A 17,990-nucleotide genomic window follows, 5' to 3' on the forward strand; every position below is an offset into this window, starting at 1 on the left:
TATTCATGGCTAGTTTTATGAAATGCTGTCATATTATTACCATCTTGCTCTGGTAGTTTTCTGCTGAAGGTGTGTTTTATTTATCCTACTATTGTGTTTTATTTATCCCAGTATTTGACAGTACTAACTATACCTGTAAATGAATCAAAATTATTTGTTTATATTTCACTTCAGAGTCTTCTTTTACTTAGGGCTGGTTCTTGTATTTTTCTCCAATGCACTTTTTGTTATTAGTTCCTTTTGCTTCTGTTGTGGTTTCTGGTTTTCTATCTCAACGGAGTTTCCCATCAGAAATTCACTTCCTTTGGTTAGATGAAGCCAAAGAAGAAGCTCCCTGAGAAGCCTTGCTGACATGAGCATTTGGACCAATACTGGCTCCAGTTGTAAGATGGGAGCTTTAGATGTGGTTTTTCCATTGAAAAGCTGATCTGCCCACTCGTGCAACTTCAGCTTCCATGCTGATCTTCTCTTTTTAATCCCTGGAAGTCCTTTAGATGTGGTTTTTCCATTGAAAAACTGATCTGCCCACTCATGCAACTTCAGCTTCCATGCTGATCTTCTCTTTTTAATCCCTGGAAGAGGTAATTCCATGCTTAGACCTAACCTCTGCAATAATTTATCCCAATGTCTAATTTCATGACTGTAATTATTCAATGGTTCTTAGTGAAATCTATTGCAGATCTAATGTTAGCCAAATACATAAATCTTAAGGTTGGATCACAATTTACAATCCACATTGAGTTTGCCTCCAATGGAATATGCAAATGTTTTATATTTAGTGGTAAGGAAGTGAGTTTGATGGAGATAATCACTCATTTCAGGCTTAAAATTCAATTTGTAAAACATTTTCAATATCTTTTGTCTATTTTAAGGTAAAAAGCTTCACACATGAGATGTACTTGGCGATAATGGTTGGGCAAAGCTCTTTCAAAAGATGAGGCCCAGTAAATTCTCATAAGAATTAAAATGCCAAAATTACATTCTTTTGGTAACCAACTGCAATGCTTTATAAGATAGACAAACAATTTAAACAAATCAGGAATGCAGGGAAGTATGTGTAACATTAAGGCTGGCACAGCATATTTCCCCTTACTGTAGTAAAAATAATAGTGGTGTCAACCTCTGTTTGCAGAAACCATCACTGATCCTTTGCCTTTGATGGCTCTATACCGATTTCCACCAGCTAAGGAAACAATACTGTAACTCCACCAATTACCATAAAATTCTGTATTTTGCATTGTAGAGAGTTTCTCATTTGTAGAATTATTTGTAAGGCAAGTGAAACCTTGAAATTTGAAAATATGATATATCCTCATCTTTTGGTATTTGAAATAGTAAAAAACTGTATTTTTTAATGTATAGACTAAACTTTTCCAACATAATTAGGAGACTTTGAAAGTCAGTTTCATAATCTGATTTGCTAATACGATATGATACCACAATTGGTTTTTTGTTTGTTTTTATGATTCCCTTTCATTTTATTTGGGGTATTTTTGTATGTGTTCTATTCTAAATTATCTGACCAAAATAGTTGAAACAATATTACTGAGGCTAGGAAAAAGCTGCATTTATTTCCTTTTTTATCTTTGTTTGGCAGTTTGATTCTGGTTGTTTTGTTGGTTTTTTTAAATGAGAATTTTCTTCGTATTCCAGGGCTAGGAATGTGAATTCAGGGATTTTCTGAGCCCACTAATTTGAAGTTCAGACTGCAGACTCATTCACTGTTAGATATGCATGCCTAGATTAACATTGCACACTACATGTAAAAGAAGAGGCCTCTCCTGCATTGGGCAAAGGCTTCATCCTTGTTGCAAGAAACTTTCCAGTTTCCTCTGAGCCTTGAATGGAACATAAGATTTTGAAATTCACTCATCAGCATGGTTAGACTCAGGAGGTGAGCACAGGCATGTGATCCCTCAACTTTTCCTCTTTCAGGGAGACAATATCTGTGGTGGTGTAATTATTGTGAATGTACACCCATGAGGATTCAAGGAAAAGGTTATTATAGAGCTGCTTGGCCAGAAGAGTAGTGGCAAAGCCATCTGACAAGGGCCAGAACAAGTATGGAAACACAGAAAATCTCTGTGGCTGTCACATTCAGGATATATTTTTTTAATGAAGTGCCCTCTATTTTGAGGGGTCTATTTGGGCAGTTACAAATTACCTGATATTCAAAAATCTTCAAGAAATCTACAAATGCTGGGTAAGAAAACTTGCTATTTCAAGTTTTAAATTCCATTAGGAAGGGCAAGACTTCTTTTTATTCTATATTTGAACAATGTCTCGTGCAAGAATCTTTATGCTTTCTCAAACTCTCTGACAAGTGCTGTAATACACCATTTAGTTCTGGGTTTTATTGAGATGTGAAAATGCTTCTACTGTGATACTTTCACTGTGAGGTATCCTTTATGCCAAGCAGAGATAGAAGAAAGTTTTGAAACTTAAACAATAATTCTGTTGCTTGAAGTTTATTTTTAAAACACGGAGGAAGGAGAAGAGCCTGATGTTGTGGTTTCTAACAGATACTCACATTTTTTTATCAGGCACATCAATTGTTTGAGGCATTAAGATGTGAAGAGTAAGTTCTTTTTCTCAGATTTTTATCTGGAAACCATCCTCTCATCCAGTGAAAAATCAAAGGAGGCTTTCTAGTCTAATAGTTTGTCTTAATAGAGGTCATTGTGCTGCCAGTCTTGGCTGCCCTGGGATGTGTTGAGGAGTGAGAGGTGAATGTCAGCTCAGTCCTCAGCTGCACCTTCCTCTGCCTCTTCTGAGCACTTACTGGGAGGTAGGCTGGGCTCTGCTCTAAGGCTGTGTTGGGCCAAAGATTCTATACTGGGCTGCAGAGCTTAAAACTCCCCTACAAGGCAGCATTTGCTCTTGTTCTTTGTGCTGTGTATGGCACTCTCCCATTTCCTCTGAAAACCAACCTTTTCCTGACCTGCCTTCTGGAGTAGCCTCCCATATGAAACAAGAACTTTCTGACAGAGCAATTTGATTTGAGAAGATGGATCATTTTAGTGGTGGTAAAGCCATTAGCTTTCATCTCTTGACCTTCACCCTCTTTTAGTGCACCCAGCCAGCAGCTGCACACTCTCACCACTTCTTGTGCACTTTGGGAATTTAACTAAACTTTTTGATATAATATATTTTGTTGCTGATTCGGGTATTGAGAAGCAAAGAAGATAAACATTAAAATATTTTTCCTTCCCCTTTCCCAGGCTCAGCTGCTCTCCAGACACATCTCCTCCCCTCTTGCTATCTCCATAGGTTATACTCAGTTCCTTTGGTGAGGCAATGAGTGGCACAGGGGTTTGGGGTCAAGACATGGTGGTTTCCCTCTGCTGCTCCTTGTTTCTCACCCTTTTCTTCCACTGCTGCTTCCTTCTTACTAATTTCCTCTACTCCACTCTGGTCATTCTGTGGGCCACAATCTCTTTGGTGTTGTGGCTGCTCAGTTATGGAGCACCTGCAAGTCCTCTGACTTTGCTGTTCCCTCATTCCCTTGTTTCTCTCCTTGTCACATTCCCTCCTTGTCCCCTCTGGTTGCCAATTAATTTTCTTTTATAGTCAGACCAGAGAAGTGGTGCAAAATAGAACCTGAAGTTCAAAAAAACCCCATACATATAATAATATATTTTACTAAAAAAAAAACTTTTTGGTGCAAATTTTGAAAAGGCAGCTTGCATGGGACACCAGCAAAAATGGTTGGTGGCTTCAAACTGCTTTCACTGAGCTTTCCTAACCAGGCTAGTTCTTCGTTCTTGGTCTGGGTTCTTGGTTGAGAGAATTTACATAAATAATGTAAGAGGTAATTACTATTTTACAGCAGTTTTGTGGCAAATGCTGAGGAAATTCTGCAAAATGTGCCTCTGAAAGACTTAGCTGGAAAGAGCTATGGCACAGACTAGATTTTGTCAGCAATAAGAAGCTCTGAGCTGAAAACCAGAGTTGTGTTCCTGTAGGATGCAACAGCATGTCTTGGAGCTACTCAGAAAGTGTTTGGCAGATCATCAACTATAGCTTGACTGAATCTGCACTGAATGCTGCTGTCAATGCTCTAGAACTGGCCATGGGCTACAAACATGAGCCTTGAAGCAGAACTCTGAAATTCCTTCAAACTTTTATTTTGAGGTCTAGTTTGGTCCACTCCTTACACTGAGCTAACAAGAAGGTTCAAATAAAAGCTCAAAGTCCACTGCAGTCTGTGTGGGACAGATGAGGGATGTGGAATTCTGCCCTAGATTCATCCTACCACGATACCAGTGACAGATTTGGATAGACAAGAGGAATCTCTCCCAATGCTTAAACCCTATATGTTTTGGACAGTGGTTAAAACATTTAATTTTATTTATTTCAGTATAAATCACCCTCTTTTGTGCAGAATGAAGGGACATACTAGCAATTTACTGTACCTATACTCTCAAAAAAATCCCTAGGCAAAATACTTCCCTAAAATCAGCTATTTAATGCAGCCCCTTTGCCAGCCCTTTGCTGTGGGAACTCAGTCTTTCTTTCATTTCCAAAACCAGACAGATTCTTGTTTTGTGTGTGGAACTGAATTTCTAGGTAAGTGTCCAGGTTGTTTTGTTTTTTTAAGCTTACTAAAGGTGTGCCTTTTTCTTCTTTGGTATGAATTCCTTGGTGTAAGTGGTGTGACCATTCAATAGTACCTTGCCTATACTTGTGTATTTAAGACTTTGCAAAGCATTGAGGTGGCTGTAAGTGTTCTGTCAAGGTATCAGTTTGGAGTCTGAGGTAGGAAAAAAATCACTTTGAGGAAAGTGAATTGCTTAAAATTATGGGGAAAATATGTGAGGATCTTTACAAAGCAGATTCCTGTCTTTCATTTCTGTAGCCCTGTGCCCCAGCAATCTGTGACCACCATTGCAGCTCAATGATTGACATTGTCCATTCTGCTTTTAGAATAGATTTGGATCAGATGATTCAAATACTGTACTCTGAGAGAAATATCCCACTGTTTTCAGTGAGTTGCTAGGATTCCACCATACAGTTGTCAAGATTTAAAAACACTTATGCAAATTTTGACTGTACCCTATAACATACTCACCTGAGTCAAAATTCCCAGCTTAGAACATTCATGGTTAATGTTCTCAAAAATTCTTCCTCAGTAGTATTTGTGTATCCTGCCTCTCCTTTGTATTTTGAAGCATCACACACAATAACCAATTATTTAATGAGTAAAATGCTGATATATTGATTATTATGTTTACAGCTTTGAAATAATAATGTAAGTGATGATGGGAGAAAAATCAGCAAGGCAAAAGAATCTGATTATGGTTTTCTTTAAGAAATATAAATTAAAAAGGAGGTACTAAAGATATGTTTCTGAGTAATATTGTTCATGTTAAACTGGCTGGAAATGTGTCTATTTCCACTGTTTATTAAACAATCAGATTTGCCTCTGGAACTCCCAATTAGTCTGAGTGTTTATGTATGTTCATACACATTCATATGCTAATCTATATTAGAAAAAAACTCTAAACTTGTTTTAACTGGCTGTAACACATGCATTTAATTTAGGTCAGTATTTGCTTGGGCAAATTAGAAGTAAGACTCGATGAGTAAGACTTGATGTCTACGATAACACATTTTCACTTTATAATGTCTTTAAAAATGTAGTTGTGACAGTGTGGATAATAATCTAAAAGTTGTAGCAATAGTGAAAGTGTAAACTTATTTTTAAAAATTTGATTTTTAGGAAATACAATGTCACAGTTATTTAATTTAATTTAAATATCAGTTTCGAATAATAAATCAATTTTATCTGTGTTATTAAAAATATTTTCCCTGGTAACTGGAAACAATACTGATTTGTTTCATTTAGTTATTTTAATTTATGCTCAGATAATTATTTGTTTTGAAACATACAATATTAAAAATATTGGTTCTTTTAAACAGGATTCAAGTCTTGATATCTAAATAATGGTAAGTCTACAACACCTATATTCTCTTTTATTTTTGAGTGTTTCAAATATGCTGCAGAAGACTCTGTCAAACTCAAATTTGAGGGTCTCATTAGCTTTTTACAAGGTGTTCTAAAATTATAATGAACAGTTTTCTGAAAATCCATACTTGGTTTCCTGTAGTGGCATAGTGTAGCATTTTCTCTGAATAACTGCTTCAGAAATTATGTGTAATTATTTCTGTCATGTCAATGTTATTGAAAGATAACTCTGGCTTCATAAACAGTGTTACACAAGTGATACAAACATCTCTGTATTACAGACTATGAAACTCTCCACCAGCTGTAACAGCCTTTATGTAAACATTGTTTGCAAATTAAGGAAATGAACCTTGAAACATTTGACAGAGTTGAATAATGTTACCTGTGTGAATTGTCTCACTGGCCTCAAAGGAGTGAGAACTTTCTCATAATAGTAAGAGATTGTGGTGATGCCTTGGTGCCTGCCAAAGATCACTTCCAGGAGGATGTGTATTCTATAGCACCACTGTATTTATTTAGGATGGGCTGATCGACAAGAACCAGCCTGGTCTTTTCTGGGTCCTGACTGCAAATTGTTCTTGCAGAGCTTTCCTGACCACGACGTGCTGGGCCAAGCTTTTGAGGATGCTCTAGAGGTGCTGCAGCAGCACTCTGACAGAGAAATGCAGTGTCCACCGGGTAACAAACACCTTTCTTCTCCTTCATTTCCCAGCTCCTTTTTTACAGGAAAGCACCTCTTGAAACACACAGGTGGGGGACTGATTTCCCAGGAGTGGATTAATGGGATGTTTTGTGAGGATGAAAAGGAGGAAAATTATTTGGAGAGTTTTTACCCCTCCATGAGTATTCCTGCCCAGTGTGGTGAATATCTTCCAGGGCACAGCACAGGGAAACTGTTGGAATGGCCCCATTTACCCTCCTCCCAGCAGCAGCCCAGGTGCATTGAGCTCACTTTTCCTATAATCAGAGGATATAGGACTGTTGTGCAACAACCTTTTCCCAGTTTTAATGTTTTGATTTCAAAATGCCCTTCTGCTATGCCATGAATCCCAATGCAAAAGAAAAATTAAAAAGACCAGCAAGTGAAATTAATTGTTTTGTGCACTATTAATAACCTTAAATATTTTAATGCAGCAATGATCGTTTGAGTCTGGATAATTAATAGAAAATTGTTTTTCTTGACTTCAAGAGTTGTATACTTTGCAAAACCTACAATGCAGGGAAGCTGTAAATTGTTCCAGTTCTGACAAGGTTTTGGTAACTAAATTACTATAAAATTTAAAATTTGTGCTTTTGTTTTTACACTGTAAGCAGAAATGCAAGGAAAAGAAAATAGGAGGCTACATCACAAACCCTCTATGCCCAGAAAAAAAACCTACTGTCTTTTGTGTGAAATGCCTTTCATATGAGGAAGCTGATTTACATATTTTCTATTATAAAATGAAATGTACATAAGACCAGTAGGGCTGTATCTTCAGCTGTTAACAATTTTTTGCCTCCACTGCATTAGTAATTTACACATGCTGGAGGATTCACTATAGATAATTACTTGCAATCTTCTTCCCTATATATGTTGTTAGGGGTGATGGAGTTATTACACCCTTGCAATGCAGTGTTTTAGTCTGTCCCCAGCTGCACCCACATTTCCAATTGCAATAGATGTACCCATACCCTCCAATATCTTTTTCTGACCACCTGAAGTAGGTAGTTTTTTCAAATGTCTTTAGTCTGGTGTTCTCCTCTGCTTCTTTAAGCATCACAAGTTCTTGGGTTCCTTCCATGTCATTCTTTCAGGCTCTGCAGATGTTCTGATGCTCCTTTGCTTCATTCACCACTGGAGACTCTGACTTGCATTGTACTAATGGCCTGCAGAACTGCCTGACAGTCCCTTTTCCTTTCTAGGTATTATTATAGTCTATATTTATCCAATTCATGCTGGATAACCACCACCTATGTCTGGTGGTTCATATGGCCCTCTGTTATCCAGTAACAAAAAAAAAAAAACCAACATGATGCTGTGAAATATCTGACATTTTATCTTTAAAAAAATTGCTTTCCATTTTCCCATTTTTATGAGGGCTAAGAGAACCAACCCAAGGGTGTGATCAGCAGCAGCAGTACAGATTTTGCTGGATAACTTACTGATGTGGAACATCTTGGCTCTGGACACTCTTATCTAGAAGGCAGCCACAGCATAAATGCTTTTTGACAGGCCAAGCGCCATGTCAAATTATTTGCTGTTGTGGTTTTCTTTTTTCCTTCTTCTCTCTTTTTTACTCACTTGGTTTTTGCTCTCTCCTCCTGATTCCCAGGTTATAAAAACTGCCTGACTGTGCTCAACCATCACCACCACCTCCAGGCAAGTCCCAATTACTGTGCAGCACCGTCTGTGGAGGAGCAAGGGTACAGCTGGAGAAACGTGATTGTGAGTGAGCTCATCTCTAAAAATAGTCAGACATAACTGGAAGACTGATTGCTCATTTGGGATTTCTGATACAAATCATTATGCTAACACTAATGGAAATTTGGTCTGGCCAGGCATGATTCAGGTGAAACTGCCTTGGGAAATATTTGCAAAGTGTGATTAATAATGTCTTTTCAGGAGTCAGCAGTTTGCTTCTGATGCTCTTCTGTGATTCATCACATAGAATGACAACAAGCAACCCGACTTGAGAATTAGTTATAGGACAAAAGGCTTCTTTGTATTACCTGGGAACAGGCAGAGAACAGCAACTTCCAATGCTGATATAGCTTCTGACACTGTGAAAAAGAGCCATGACTTTGATTTCTCCAACAGCAGTTTGTTCTAAAAGTTCTGGAAAGACCAGCATTATCTGAGCACAGCTTCAGCCATTAGAGTCCATGTACACTCTTATTAAAAGCACTGGGAGTGTGGACTCCAGGAGTGATGGAAAATGAATTTTGCAGGGGAGATAATTTCAGATTCCACAAAAGCCCATTTTCACCCAGCAGATTAACAACAACCCAGCATGGGAGCTACAGAGTCTGTCGGGGCTGCTGTCCAGGTGGCCCTTGTCTTTTCCTAGCTCTGAAAGCTGCTCCTGCTCTGGTTCCAGCAGCAGGGTTGAAGGTCCAGGGTGAGGCAGTAATGCTATTTTCCCTCTCACCTTCTCCTCTGGTGGGCAGCTCTTGCCCCTGGACAAGAATTAGTGCTGCTTGTTACTGGTACCCTGCACTGAGTGCCTTCATGGCTGGGAAAAGTCTTCCATGGGTGATGAAAAGTTGCATTTTGAAGGCTTCAGGTAATTAGTTGCCACAAGTTTTTTTTTTTTTTTATTCAGAGAATGTACTCTATCAGTAACTTTTTATTGTCTTAATTCTTGAAGAACAGTGCAGCGGATTTTTATGCAGATGAGAGTGTCTACCATACACTGCAGAATACTCCAGAAAGTCAAGTGATGCATGCTGCTGCTGGCCAGCCAAAAGCAGGGAAAGGTCTGTAAAAAGATCATATCTTGGTGTGTAATTTATGTTACTTAAAAAAACCTCTTAGCAAATCATGCTTTCTCCTTTATCCATTTTTTTTAAAGTTTCAACAGGAAAAAATAAGTGAACATTTACTAGTGACTAGGATACCACTACTACTGTTCAATTTCCATCTGTTAAATCTTATAAGATTATAATAAATTATAAATCTATTACTGAATGATTCCATCATTGCTTAGCACATGGAAAATGAAAACAGAGATATGTTTCACTTCAAATCATTTAGGATGAAGTCTGATGCAGAGAAGTAAATCTAGCTATCAATAACATCTTTATCCATCTATACCACTTATTTTATTTCATGTGGCCCAACAAGCAGTAATTTTCTTAAAGGTTTTGTACATACATGAATATTTTTGCATGCCAGATTTTATGCCTTTCTTAGTTTACTTTTCAAATCACCTTTCAGCTTTGTCACTTCCAGTGACAAAATAGCATTTTTATGGCTATTTTCCTGCTCCTTCTGGTTGAGTTTACTTGAGTTGGTGTCTATTTTGCAAAGAATTGGTTGTGTGACATCGTCATTGCAGTAGTTCATTTTTTAATTGCATTCATTATTTGGGTTTTTGGCTGGGAGGGATTCAGCATCCTTTCTGTGGCTGCTGGATGAGATTTTCACAGCTTCAACTCTGAGCTGTTGTACCTACTTTTGACCATGAGGCCTTTTTAAGTAGCTTCCTGATTTAGCTGGTTTTTGAAATCCCCTTTTCTCAGCTTTAACCACATGGTGTCAGTTTTTGGTGTTGTCTCTGCCCATTGATGCTGAACACTGTGGTCTCTGTTGTTTAATAGCTGCTGCTGCTACTACTACTACTACTACTACTACCACTACTACTACTGCTGCTACTACTACTATTGCTACAGTAGATTCTTTGGGATGGTGGGAAGAGTAGCCTCTGTTTCTCAGTTTTCTACTTCAGATATCTGAAATTCACCATTGCAAATGAAAACCTTTCAAATAGAGAAATGCTGCTTTTCCAAGTCTTACCCAGGGTTGCATTGGGGAATTTTACATGTCAGTATCTGCCTTGACCTTCAGTTATTACTGCTCTGTTAAACTTCATTTCCTGTTTCCTATTTCTTGTACACTGTCATCAATCTTCTTTTCCATAAGACAACCTGCACATATTTGCAGTGATTAACTATTCTTATGGGGTCATTTTGTGTCCTCCTACAGATTTCTTTGTGCCCATGGTGATATTCCTGCCAGAAACTGTGACTTGTGGGACTATTTTCACTGTACTAAATGAATTTAGTCCTCCCTGTTTCTTGTTGAGACATAAGAGATCTTCTGTACACTAGCAAGTAGTGTGGCTTTTTAGGAATAGATCTGTAGATAAAACCATCAGCATTGAGGGCCCAAATCCTGTGTTTTAAGTGTTTCACAAAATTTTATTCAGGGCATTCTTTAGGCTGGTCACAAGTTCTGAAGGGTACACTAATGTAGATATGCTTTTGGAAAGCATCTTTTGAGATAAGTTTCCTCTGAACTGAGTCCAGCTCAGTCACGACAAAACCATTCCATGATCTGAGCTCATGCTCAGTGGAGTGGAGGCAGTCAAGAGAGGCACTTCAGAATTAAATTGGATGCATTTTGCCTGAGACTATTAGGTGGCTTCAGGACCATTCAGCACTGAAATCTAATGCAGATGCTCTGAAACACCTTCTGGAGGAACCTGCTTGTCTCCAATCACCACATAAGAAACCTGCTGGCTTAGACTGATGTTTAGGGCCTGAAAATGAGCATTGCTGCCCTATGCAGTGAGATAGAGTCCAAAGATCTGTTAACTGACCCCAACTCAAACTGGTGTGTAGCACTTTGGGGACAACAGCTGGGCTCTGGAAACACAGCTGCATAAACACACGAACAAATTAGCCCTCTCCAACAAAGACATCAGCTAGAGGTGATGTGTCTAGGAATAAAAACTTGGGCAGAAATGCCCACTGAACTAACAGGCCAAACAGACTAAATCAAGTGCTGCTGCAGACATGGCTACACTATTCTTTTCCAGCAGAAATTTAGTCCACAGTAGTCCATGGATTTTCCCCTGTTTGTTCTAGCTTCCTGAATTGTTTGTAGGATAATTCAGGTTGGAGGGGACCGAAGGGGATCACCTACTAAGATGTGTCCACTGTGACAAGGCACTGTCCTTCATGGGTTTCCTTTTAAGCTTCTTAATAATCTCTATGTATTTCTAGTAGAATATGTCCTTCTGGCTTCAGGCCAATTTCTACTTAGATAATGAAACTTTATTAATTTTTTTGGAAAGTACCTCTGATTTTAGGCCCTTCTTCTTCCCAATCTGACTGTTACTTCTCTCCTCTTTCCTTATCACCAGATACAGAGTTACTGTCATCCCTGACAGATGTCTTGGCTTGACCTCAGTGTTCCTTAGCAACTGTCACTTTTCCCCTGTTACTAATTTAAAATAGCCACACAAGACAAGACTTTATGAACTTTAGGTGCAGCTGCTTATTTAAAGTGGAAGATGTTCTTCTGCATAGATTCTCTCTTCTGCAAAATGTTCCTCTTTGTCTGATAATCTTAAATTCTTCCTCCTTTACAGCAGCTTCTTCATCACCCTTGGCTTTGGGAAGGGAACTAGAAATACTTCATAGAGTAGAATGCACAAGATCTATGTGAAACTAAATAAGCCTCACTAGGAAACTGAAGTTTGAGAACTGAGCCTGTGGAGAGAAGCACTTAATTAACTGGCAAATATTTCAGTGCCAAGCTTGCTTTTTTCTGCATGGGAATGCAAACTGCCACTGCAGATTTTTACAATATCACAGGGTACAGAAGATTTAGCTCCTTCTTGAGTACATGAGGTTTTTAGTTAAAAACTAACCTGCTCTTCCTGCTCACCCACTTACCCTGTCTTATATCAGAGACTACCTTGCATCACCGAAACATTCCTGAAACAAACCCAACAAAACCAAGCCATCTCAAAATCTCTGAGTTTTAAATAAACAGGGAGACCATTTATTCAGACATTCAGATTGGCTCTCCAGAACTTCTTTCCTGCCCTCTCTGAGGATATAATTTTCTACTGTGAGTTCCTTGAGTGTACATCTGCACAGCATATGTCTGCAGACTGATGCTTTTGAGCATCACCACACAGTGAAGTCACCAGATATTTGTCATGATCCCCACATAACCTGCTCTTGAAGCTCTAATGAGTAAATCCCCTTCTGTCACCACAGATCTGTACACCCTTCACAACCAGAGTGTGGTGCTGATAATGTCAAGGTTGTGGATTTGATCCCTGTATGAGCCATTCACTTAAGAATGGCTCATACAGGGACTTAAGAGTTGGACTTGATGATCCTTCTGTGTCCCTTCCCACTCGGACTCTGCCATGACTCTGTGTTGCTCACATCTCTTTGATCCCATTTGCTGTTGCTGGTTTTCCACTGAACAGTTTACAGAGATCTTTTAATTTGGGATAACATACTGGGTTTAGCTATGCTTTTGCTGTAAGACCCTTTCCAGGAACAACTCAACTGCTCATCTTTTAAAACAAGCACAAGTTCTGCTCTGACCTTTTGTTATTTATTTCTTATAGGTAGAAAAAAGCTTCGACTATTTGAATACCTCCATGAGTCTCTCTATGATCCAGCTATGGCAAACTGCATCCAATGGGTGGATAAGCCAAATGGTGTCTTTCAGTTTGTCTCCAAAAACAAGGAGAAACTTGCAGAACTGTGGGGAGAAAGAAAGGGAAACCGCAAGATCATGACTTACCAGAAAATGGCCAGAGCACTGAGGAATTATGGAAGAACAGGTGAAATCATCAAGATCCGTAGGAAGCTGACATACCAGTTCAGTGCTGTTGTTTTAAAGAGACTTTCTCCAGCTTATTTCTTGGGAAAAGAAACAATTTATCATCCCTACATTCAGTCTAATCAAGAGTACCCGTGTGCAGATGACTGGACCAGTTACAATAATTACATGTACAACAATGGTTATTCATTACAGCATGCTAACAGCTAGACTTGCCTGAGACATGAACAGGCCTTTGTTATCCAGCAATGCTTTCCAGCACAGAAACTCTTCCCTCTACATAGCTTTTCCTTTAAGATATCATACAAACACATGAAGAGGAAGGGTTAAAAAATTATATTGACCTAGCTTTTTTCCTTTTGAAGTTAGTGATAAACAGTCCTTGCCTCTTGAAGAAATCTAGCAGCTATAGAACACATTCTCTTCTCCACGATGCTAGTCAAAGGAATTACTGTAGTTTCAGGCTGATGTATTCAAGAATAGGATCAAGGCTTTTGTCTGTTAGTGGACATGGAAGATCCCATTGTGACCACACTCACTCTAAGTTTTATGCACATCTACAATCAGAATTTAGGCGATGTTGTACCATGGTTGCTGCATCCCTAAGCTGGAAAGGGAAGAGATTTCCCAACTGCATGACCGCTGTCTTTTTTTTTTACCAATGTTCTGCATAAAAGGACATTTTCTCAGTGAATGCCTGGCTGACTGATAGAGTCCACATGAGGGTGCACCTGTTGACCAAGCTGTTAATCCTTAATCACTTAAATTAACATATCTTAGCACAGATCCTGACATGTGGTAATAGTATTGCCAGGTGCACATTTTACTGTTGGCAGTGGATTCATTGGGACCATGAGAGAACTAATAAAGGATTTCTGCTTTTGATCATTTTTTATTAAGTTTTCTACAGTTCTTCCCCCACTAATATGAGGAGCTCCACTTTTATCCAGCAGTTCTGTACTGACCTAAAAACCATAGCTTTGCCATTTATTTTAGGTGGTATAACTTTATAAATAAATTTTCACTTCTCCAGCTCTTTTTCTAAATGGGAATGTAGCTGAAAGGCTCAGTAATTTTACACTCTCTTCCTGGGGAAGAAGAACTAAATTTAGGCAAAAAGAGAATAGTGGGCCCTTATGTCAGGATAATACCTATAAATCTACTTTCTCTCACACTTCTGTTACCTGATCAACTTGTATCTTCATAGGAGTTGTCTTTTGTGCTGAAATATTTCCATTCAATGGCATTCAGTTCCAACTTCTGCATTTTGCAGTGTGAGGCCTGGATATTAATAAAGACAAAAATAATTTCTGTGGAGAGCTATAAATGGTGGGCTAATATGTTTGATGAAACTCATTGACTTTGATGGTTGCCCTTTGCTCTGACTCCTGTTTACTTGTACAGGGCTGTAATTTCATGTAGTGGACTCAATGCAACGCACTCTGCCTGAGCAAAATTCAAGGTTTGGGGTTGGTACTTTGATGTTTGCTCTTAGAAATATGAAGCACGTTAAATAGCACTAAAAAGAGACCCAGACTTTAAGTCGGGGGGGTTGGACCTCGGTGGAGTGAGCTCTGCCTCTTTGGCACAGGGGTGGCTCTGGACCCACCAGATGGCACCAGTGGACAGCTTTTCACACGGGACTGTGACACTTTCAGGTCATTTGTTCTCCCAATGTCCCTTTAGGTTTTTTTCCTTCCCCACCGTGTTTAGTTTTTTCATCTTTTTCATCTGCACTGCTGCAGAATGGCAGAAGCAGCTCTGTGCCTTGCAGGCAATCACCACCTGCCCAGTTCCAGCTGTGCCAGATGCAGGAAGTGCTGTGACACGTTGGTGACACCAAACCCCCGAACTAAAGCAGACACATTAGGGCAGCAGATCTCAGACTGGGGCTGACTGCCCTGGGCAGTGGTCAGTTCTACACCTGAATCTCAGTGTCTTCTCCAAAGTAAATCTGGCTCAGCCAATATGGCTGAGGGTGATGCATGAGGGAGAAATGAAGCTGATCTTTCTGATTTAGACTTCAGATTCCTGCAAGCAGAAATTACACCAAGAGCCTTACAGTCTCTGGGAAGGAGGCAGAACTAGAGTGTGGTGGTGTTTGCAGTGGTCCCAGGATAAAGAAAGGGATGAGAATCTTGACTCCATGTTTCAGAAGGCTGATTTATTGTTTTATGATATATATTATATTAAAATAAAATGATATACTGAAGCTATACTAAAAGAAAGAGAGAAAGGAGACATCAGAAGGGTAGCAAAGAAAGGAAAAATAATGATAATAAAATCTTGTGAGTGCTCACAGCCTCAACACAGGTGGCTGTCATTGGTCATCAAGTAAAAACAATTTCACATGCTGGGTAAACAATTCTCCAAATCACATTCCAAAACATGGAGAAGCTGAAGTTTCCCAGCTTCTCAGGAGAAAAGATGCTAACAAAAGGATTTTTCAGAAAATATGTCTGTGACACAAGACCACTTCAGCAACATTTTTTATCTACCCCATCTTGCCTTGCCTATGCAGTACTTACATATGTGTGAGCTGTTCAGTAAACCAAAAGCAGGCAAGATTCTTAGCTTCCAGATGAAAAATAATTTTATTTTATTTCATTTATTTTGGCTCGAACTTGCCTCCAGTGGAAGCTTTTCATTTTGGCAGAACTTTGAGCACCCATCAAGTACCTTCCTCCACGTTGTCAGACACCAGATGTGCATTCTGGTGGCAGATGGGTCAGATGCCCTGCCATGCCCTGTGCAGAAGGGGGCTGTCTCATGGAGAACACTGGGTTACCAATCCACACTACTTACAGGCTTGTGTCTTACATCACAGACCTGGACAAGTGGTTTGACCATAGTGAATGTAAAAAGAATGGAAAATACTACAAACAGCAGTTCGATTTTTTTCCCCAAGAAACTCTCCCATGGATTGTTGAAGCATCCTAAGTGCCACATGTAAACAAAACTATGTATTATTCTTTTTTAATTCTTTTTTTTTTCCTTTTTTTTTGTTCTGTTAGTGAGAGCTGCTCCTTCACTCTTGGTAATATCTAAACTATCATAGATTACTTAATAGATGACTGACTGCAAACACTCACAGGTGTATGAAGGTAACACTGAAGCTCAAGCTGGCTGTTCAGGCTATTTTCTAGTTATGTTCCATTAATGGCAACTTTCCTACTTTCTAAACTTTTTTCTATGGAGAAGGTCAAGGCAAAAGCCCACATTGTCTCTAATCTGCAGGAGCAGATTCCTACATCCATGGCTAAGCTCAGGGCAATGAGATTGCATGTGCCTGCTGCTGTCTGCATCAACAGATTTGATCAAGAAACTGGACAGAGTATGGGATCAGGAAACAAAATTTGCATTTCAGGTATTTTTTTGGACAATGATCTTCAGTTTTCCTTTCACTCTGCATTCCAGACTGAAAAATTTTCTGTGCTATTCCATTAAACATTGTGGTTAAGGCTTCACATATATTGCAGAAAACCTGGCAAACAAACTGAAGAGTGAGTGTAGAAAAATCCCTTGTTAATAATGACAGCAGAGGGCGTTTGCTGAGAGGGATCATTCCCTTGGGTTTCTTAGGTCCAGCAGAGTTCCCTGTGAGTTCCCAGCAGGCCTCCTGCAAGTGGTGCTTCACAGGCACTTCACTTCCACCTGTGTGAGGACCTCTGCTGAAATCTACCACCGTTCTAGATCTTATCTCACCCAACCTTTAGCTGTCTTACCCGCTGGGAATGTCTTGTGGCATAATTTGGACCAAAACCTGGCAGCAGTGCCTGTGAGCTCATCCATGGTTTATAAATGTGCATCAACTAGCAGCCCAGTGCCCATCTTACAATATTGTCCTGTTTTTTCTTGCATCACCTTCACCTTCACTGGTAGATTTCAGAGGTCTCTGTAAAACTCCTGATATCCCCGTGGTATCTGCAGGTGGGGTAGGGCACACATGGGGCAGGGTCAGATGTGCATGGGTCAATGGAAGGTGAGAATTCCAGCATCCAGAGCCTGTCCTGCAGCCAACAGTCAGGCCTGCTATGTGCTGATCCAATTTCCTGCTCTTTCTGAGGCATCCATACAAATAAGCAAAATAATTAACAGAACCCAATCCATGCACTGGAAGTGCCCAAAAGAGAGCGAGCAGTGCCCCACTGGCTCCTGCAGCACACCTGGAGGCAGCACAGGCTTTTTGTGTGACTCAACAGCTCACAGGAGATTTGAAAAGCAGGACCATAGAACTGTAGGATTGTTGGAAAAGAACTTCTAGATCATCAGGTCCAACCCAGCACTGCCACATCCACCACAAAACCTTGTCCCTAAGCACCACATCCAAATGTCTTTTAAATACCTCCAGAGATGGTGGCTCTACCCGTTCCCTGGGCAGCCTGGTCCAGTGCTTGGCAACCCTGTCAGTGAATAAATATTTCATAATATCCACTCTAAACATCCTCTGGAACAACTTGAGGTCATTTCCTCTTGTCCTATGGACACCTTTTTGCCTGAGCAGAGCATTTCTTTTGCTTTTTTCTAGTGAAGGAAGTTATGTCTAATTATGATAGTTGGGAACTCCAGGCCTGGCAGGTTTGTATGCTGGGCATACATTTTAAAATGCAACTCTCCCAGGGCAACTCAGCACCTAAGAGGCACCAGCCACCTTGTTAGGAAGTCACACATTGAACAGTCAGTGTTGATACAATGGATTATAAGGTGAATTACAGTGCAACCAGGCTGTAT

General features: G+C 39.6%; 1 protein-coding gene across 2 annotated transcripts; it reads left to right on the plus strand.

The window, feature by feature from the left end:
• Positions 1-370: 370 nt before the first annotated feature.
• SPIC (Spi-C transcription factor) lies at positions 371-14,558 on the plus strand. Of its 2 annotated transcripts, XM_050986992.1 has the most exons (7): positions 371-383; positions 487-581; positions 5,923-5,949; positions 6,553-6,646; positions 8,281-8,393; positions 9,316-9,424; positions 13,042-14,558. In XM_050986992.1, the coding sequence occupies exons 3-7, from the start codon at positions 5,947-5,949 to the stop codon at positions 13,467-13,469; spliced, it is 747 nt and encodes a 248-aa protein (XP_050842949.1). In that variant the 5' UTR covers positions 371-383; positions 487-581; positions 5,923-5,946; the 3' UTR covers positions 13,470-14,558. The 2 variants fall into 2 exon arrangements, with proteins under 2 accessions (XP_050842949.1, XP_009092429.2); XM_009094181.4 differs by lacking the exons at positions 371-383; positions 487-581 and adding an exon at positions 4,493-4,569.
• Positions 14,559-17,990: the final 3,432 nt, after the last annotated feature.

The sequence above is a fragment of the Serinus canaria genome, chromosome 1A (genome assembly GCF_022539315.1).
Source record: "Serinus canaria isolate serCan28SL12 chromosome 1A, serCan2020, whole genome shotgun sequence".
NCBI classification, from domain to species: Eukaryota; Metazoa; Chordata; class Aves; order Passeriformes; family Fringillidae; genus Serinus; species Serinus canaria.

Excerpts from the sequence above, each read along its gene's own strand:
- SPIC (XM_050986992.1), top strand. Across the intron at positions 6,647-8,280 it reads AGAAATGCAGTGTCCACCGG|GTTATAAAAACTGCCTGACT; the intron begins GTAACAAACACC and ends CCTGATTCCCAG. Across the intron at positions 9,425-13,041 it reads CCAGCCAAAAGCAGGGAAAG|GTAGAAAAAAGCTTCGACTA; the intron begins GTCTGTAAAAAG and ends TATTTCTTATAG.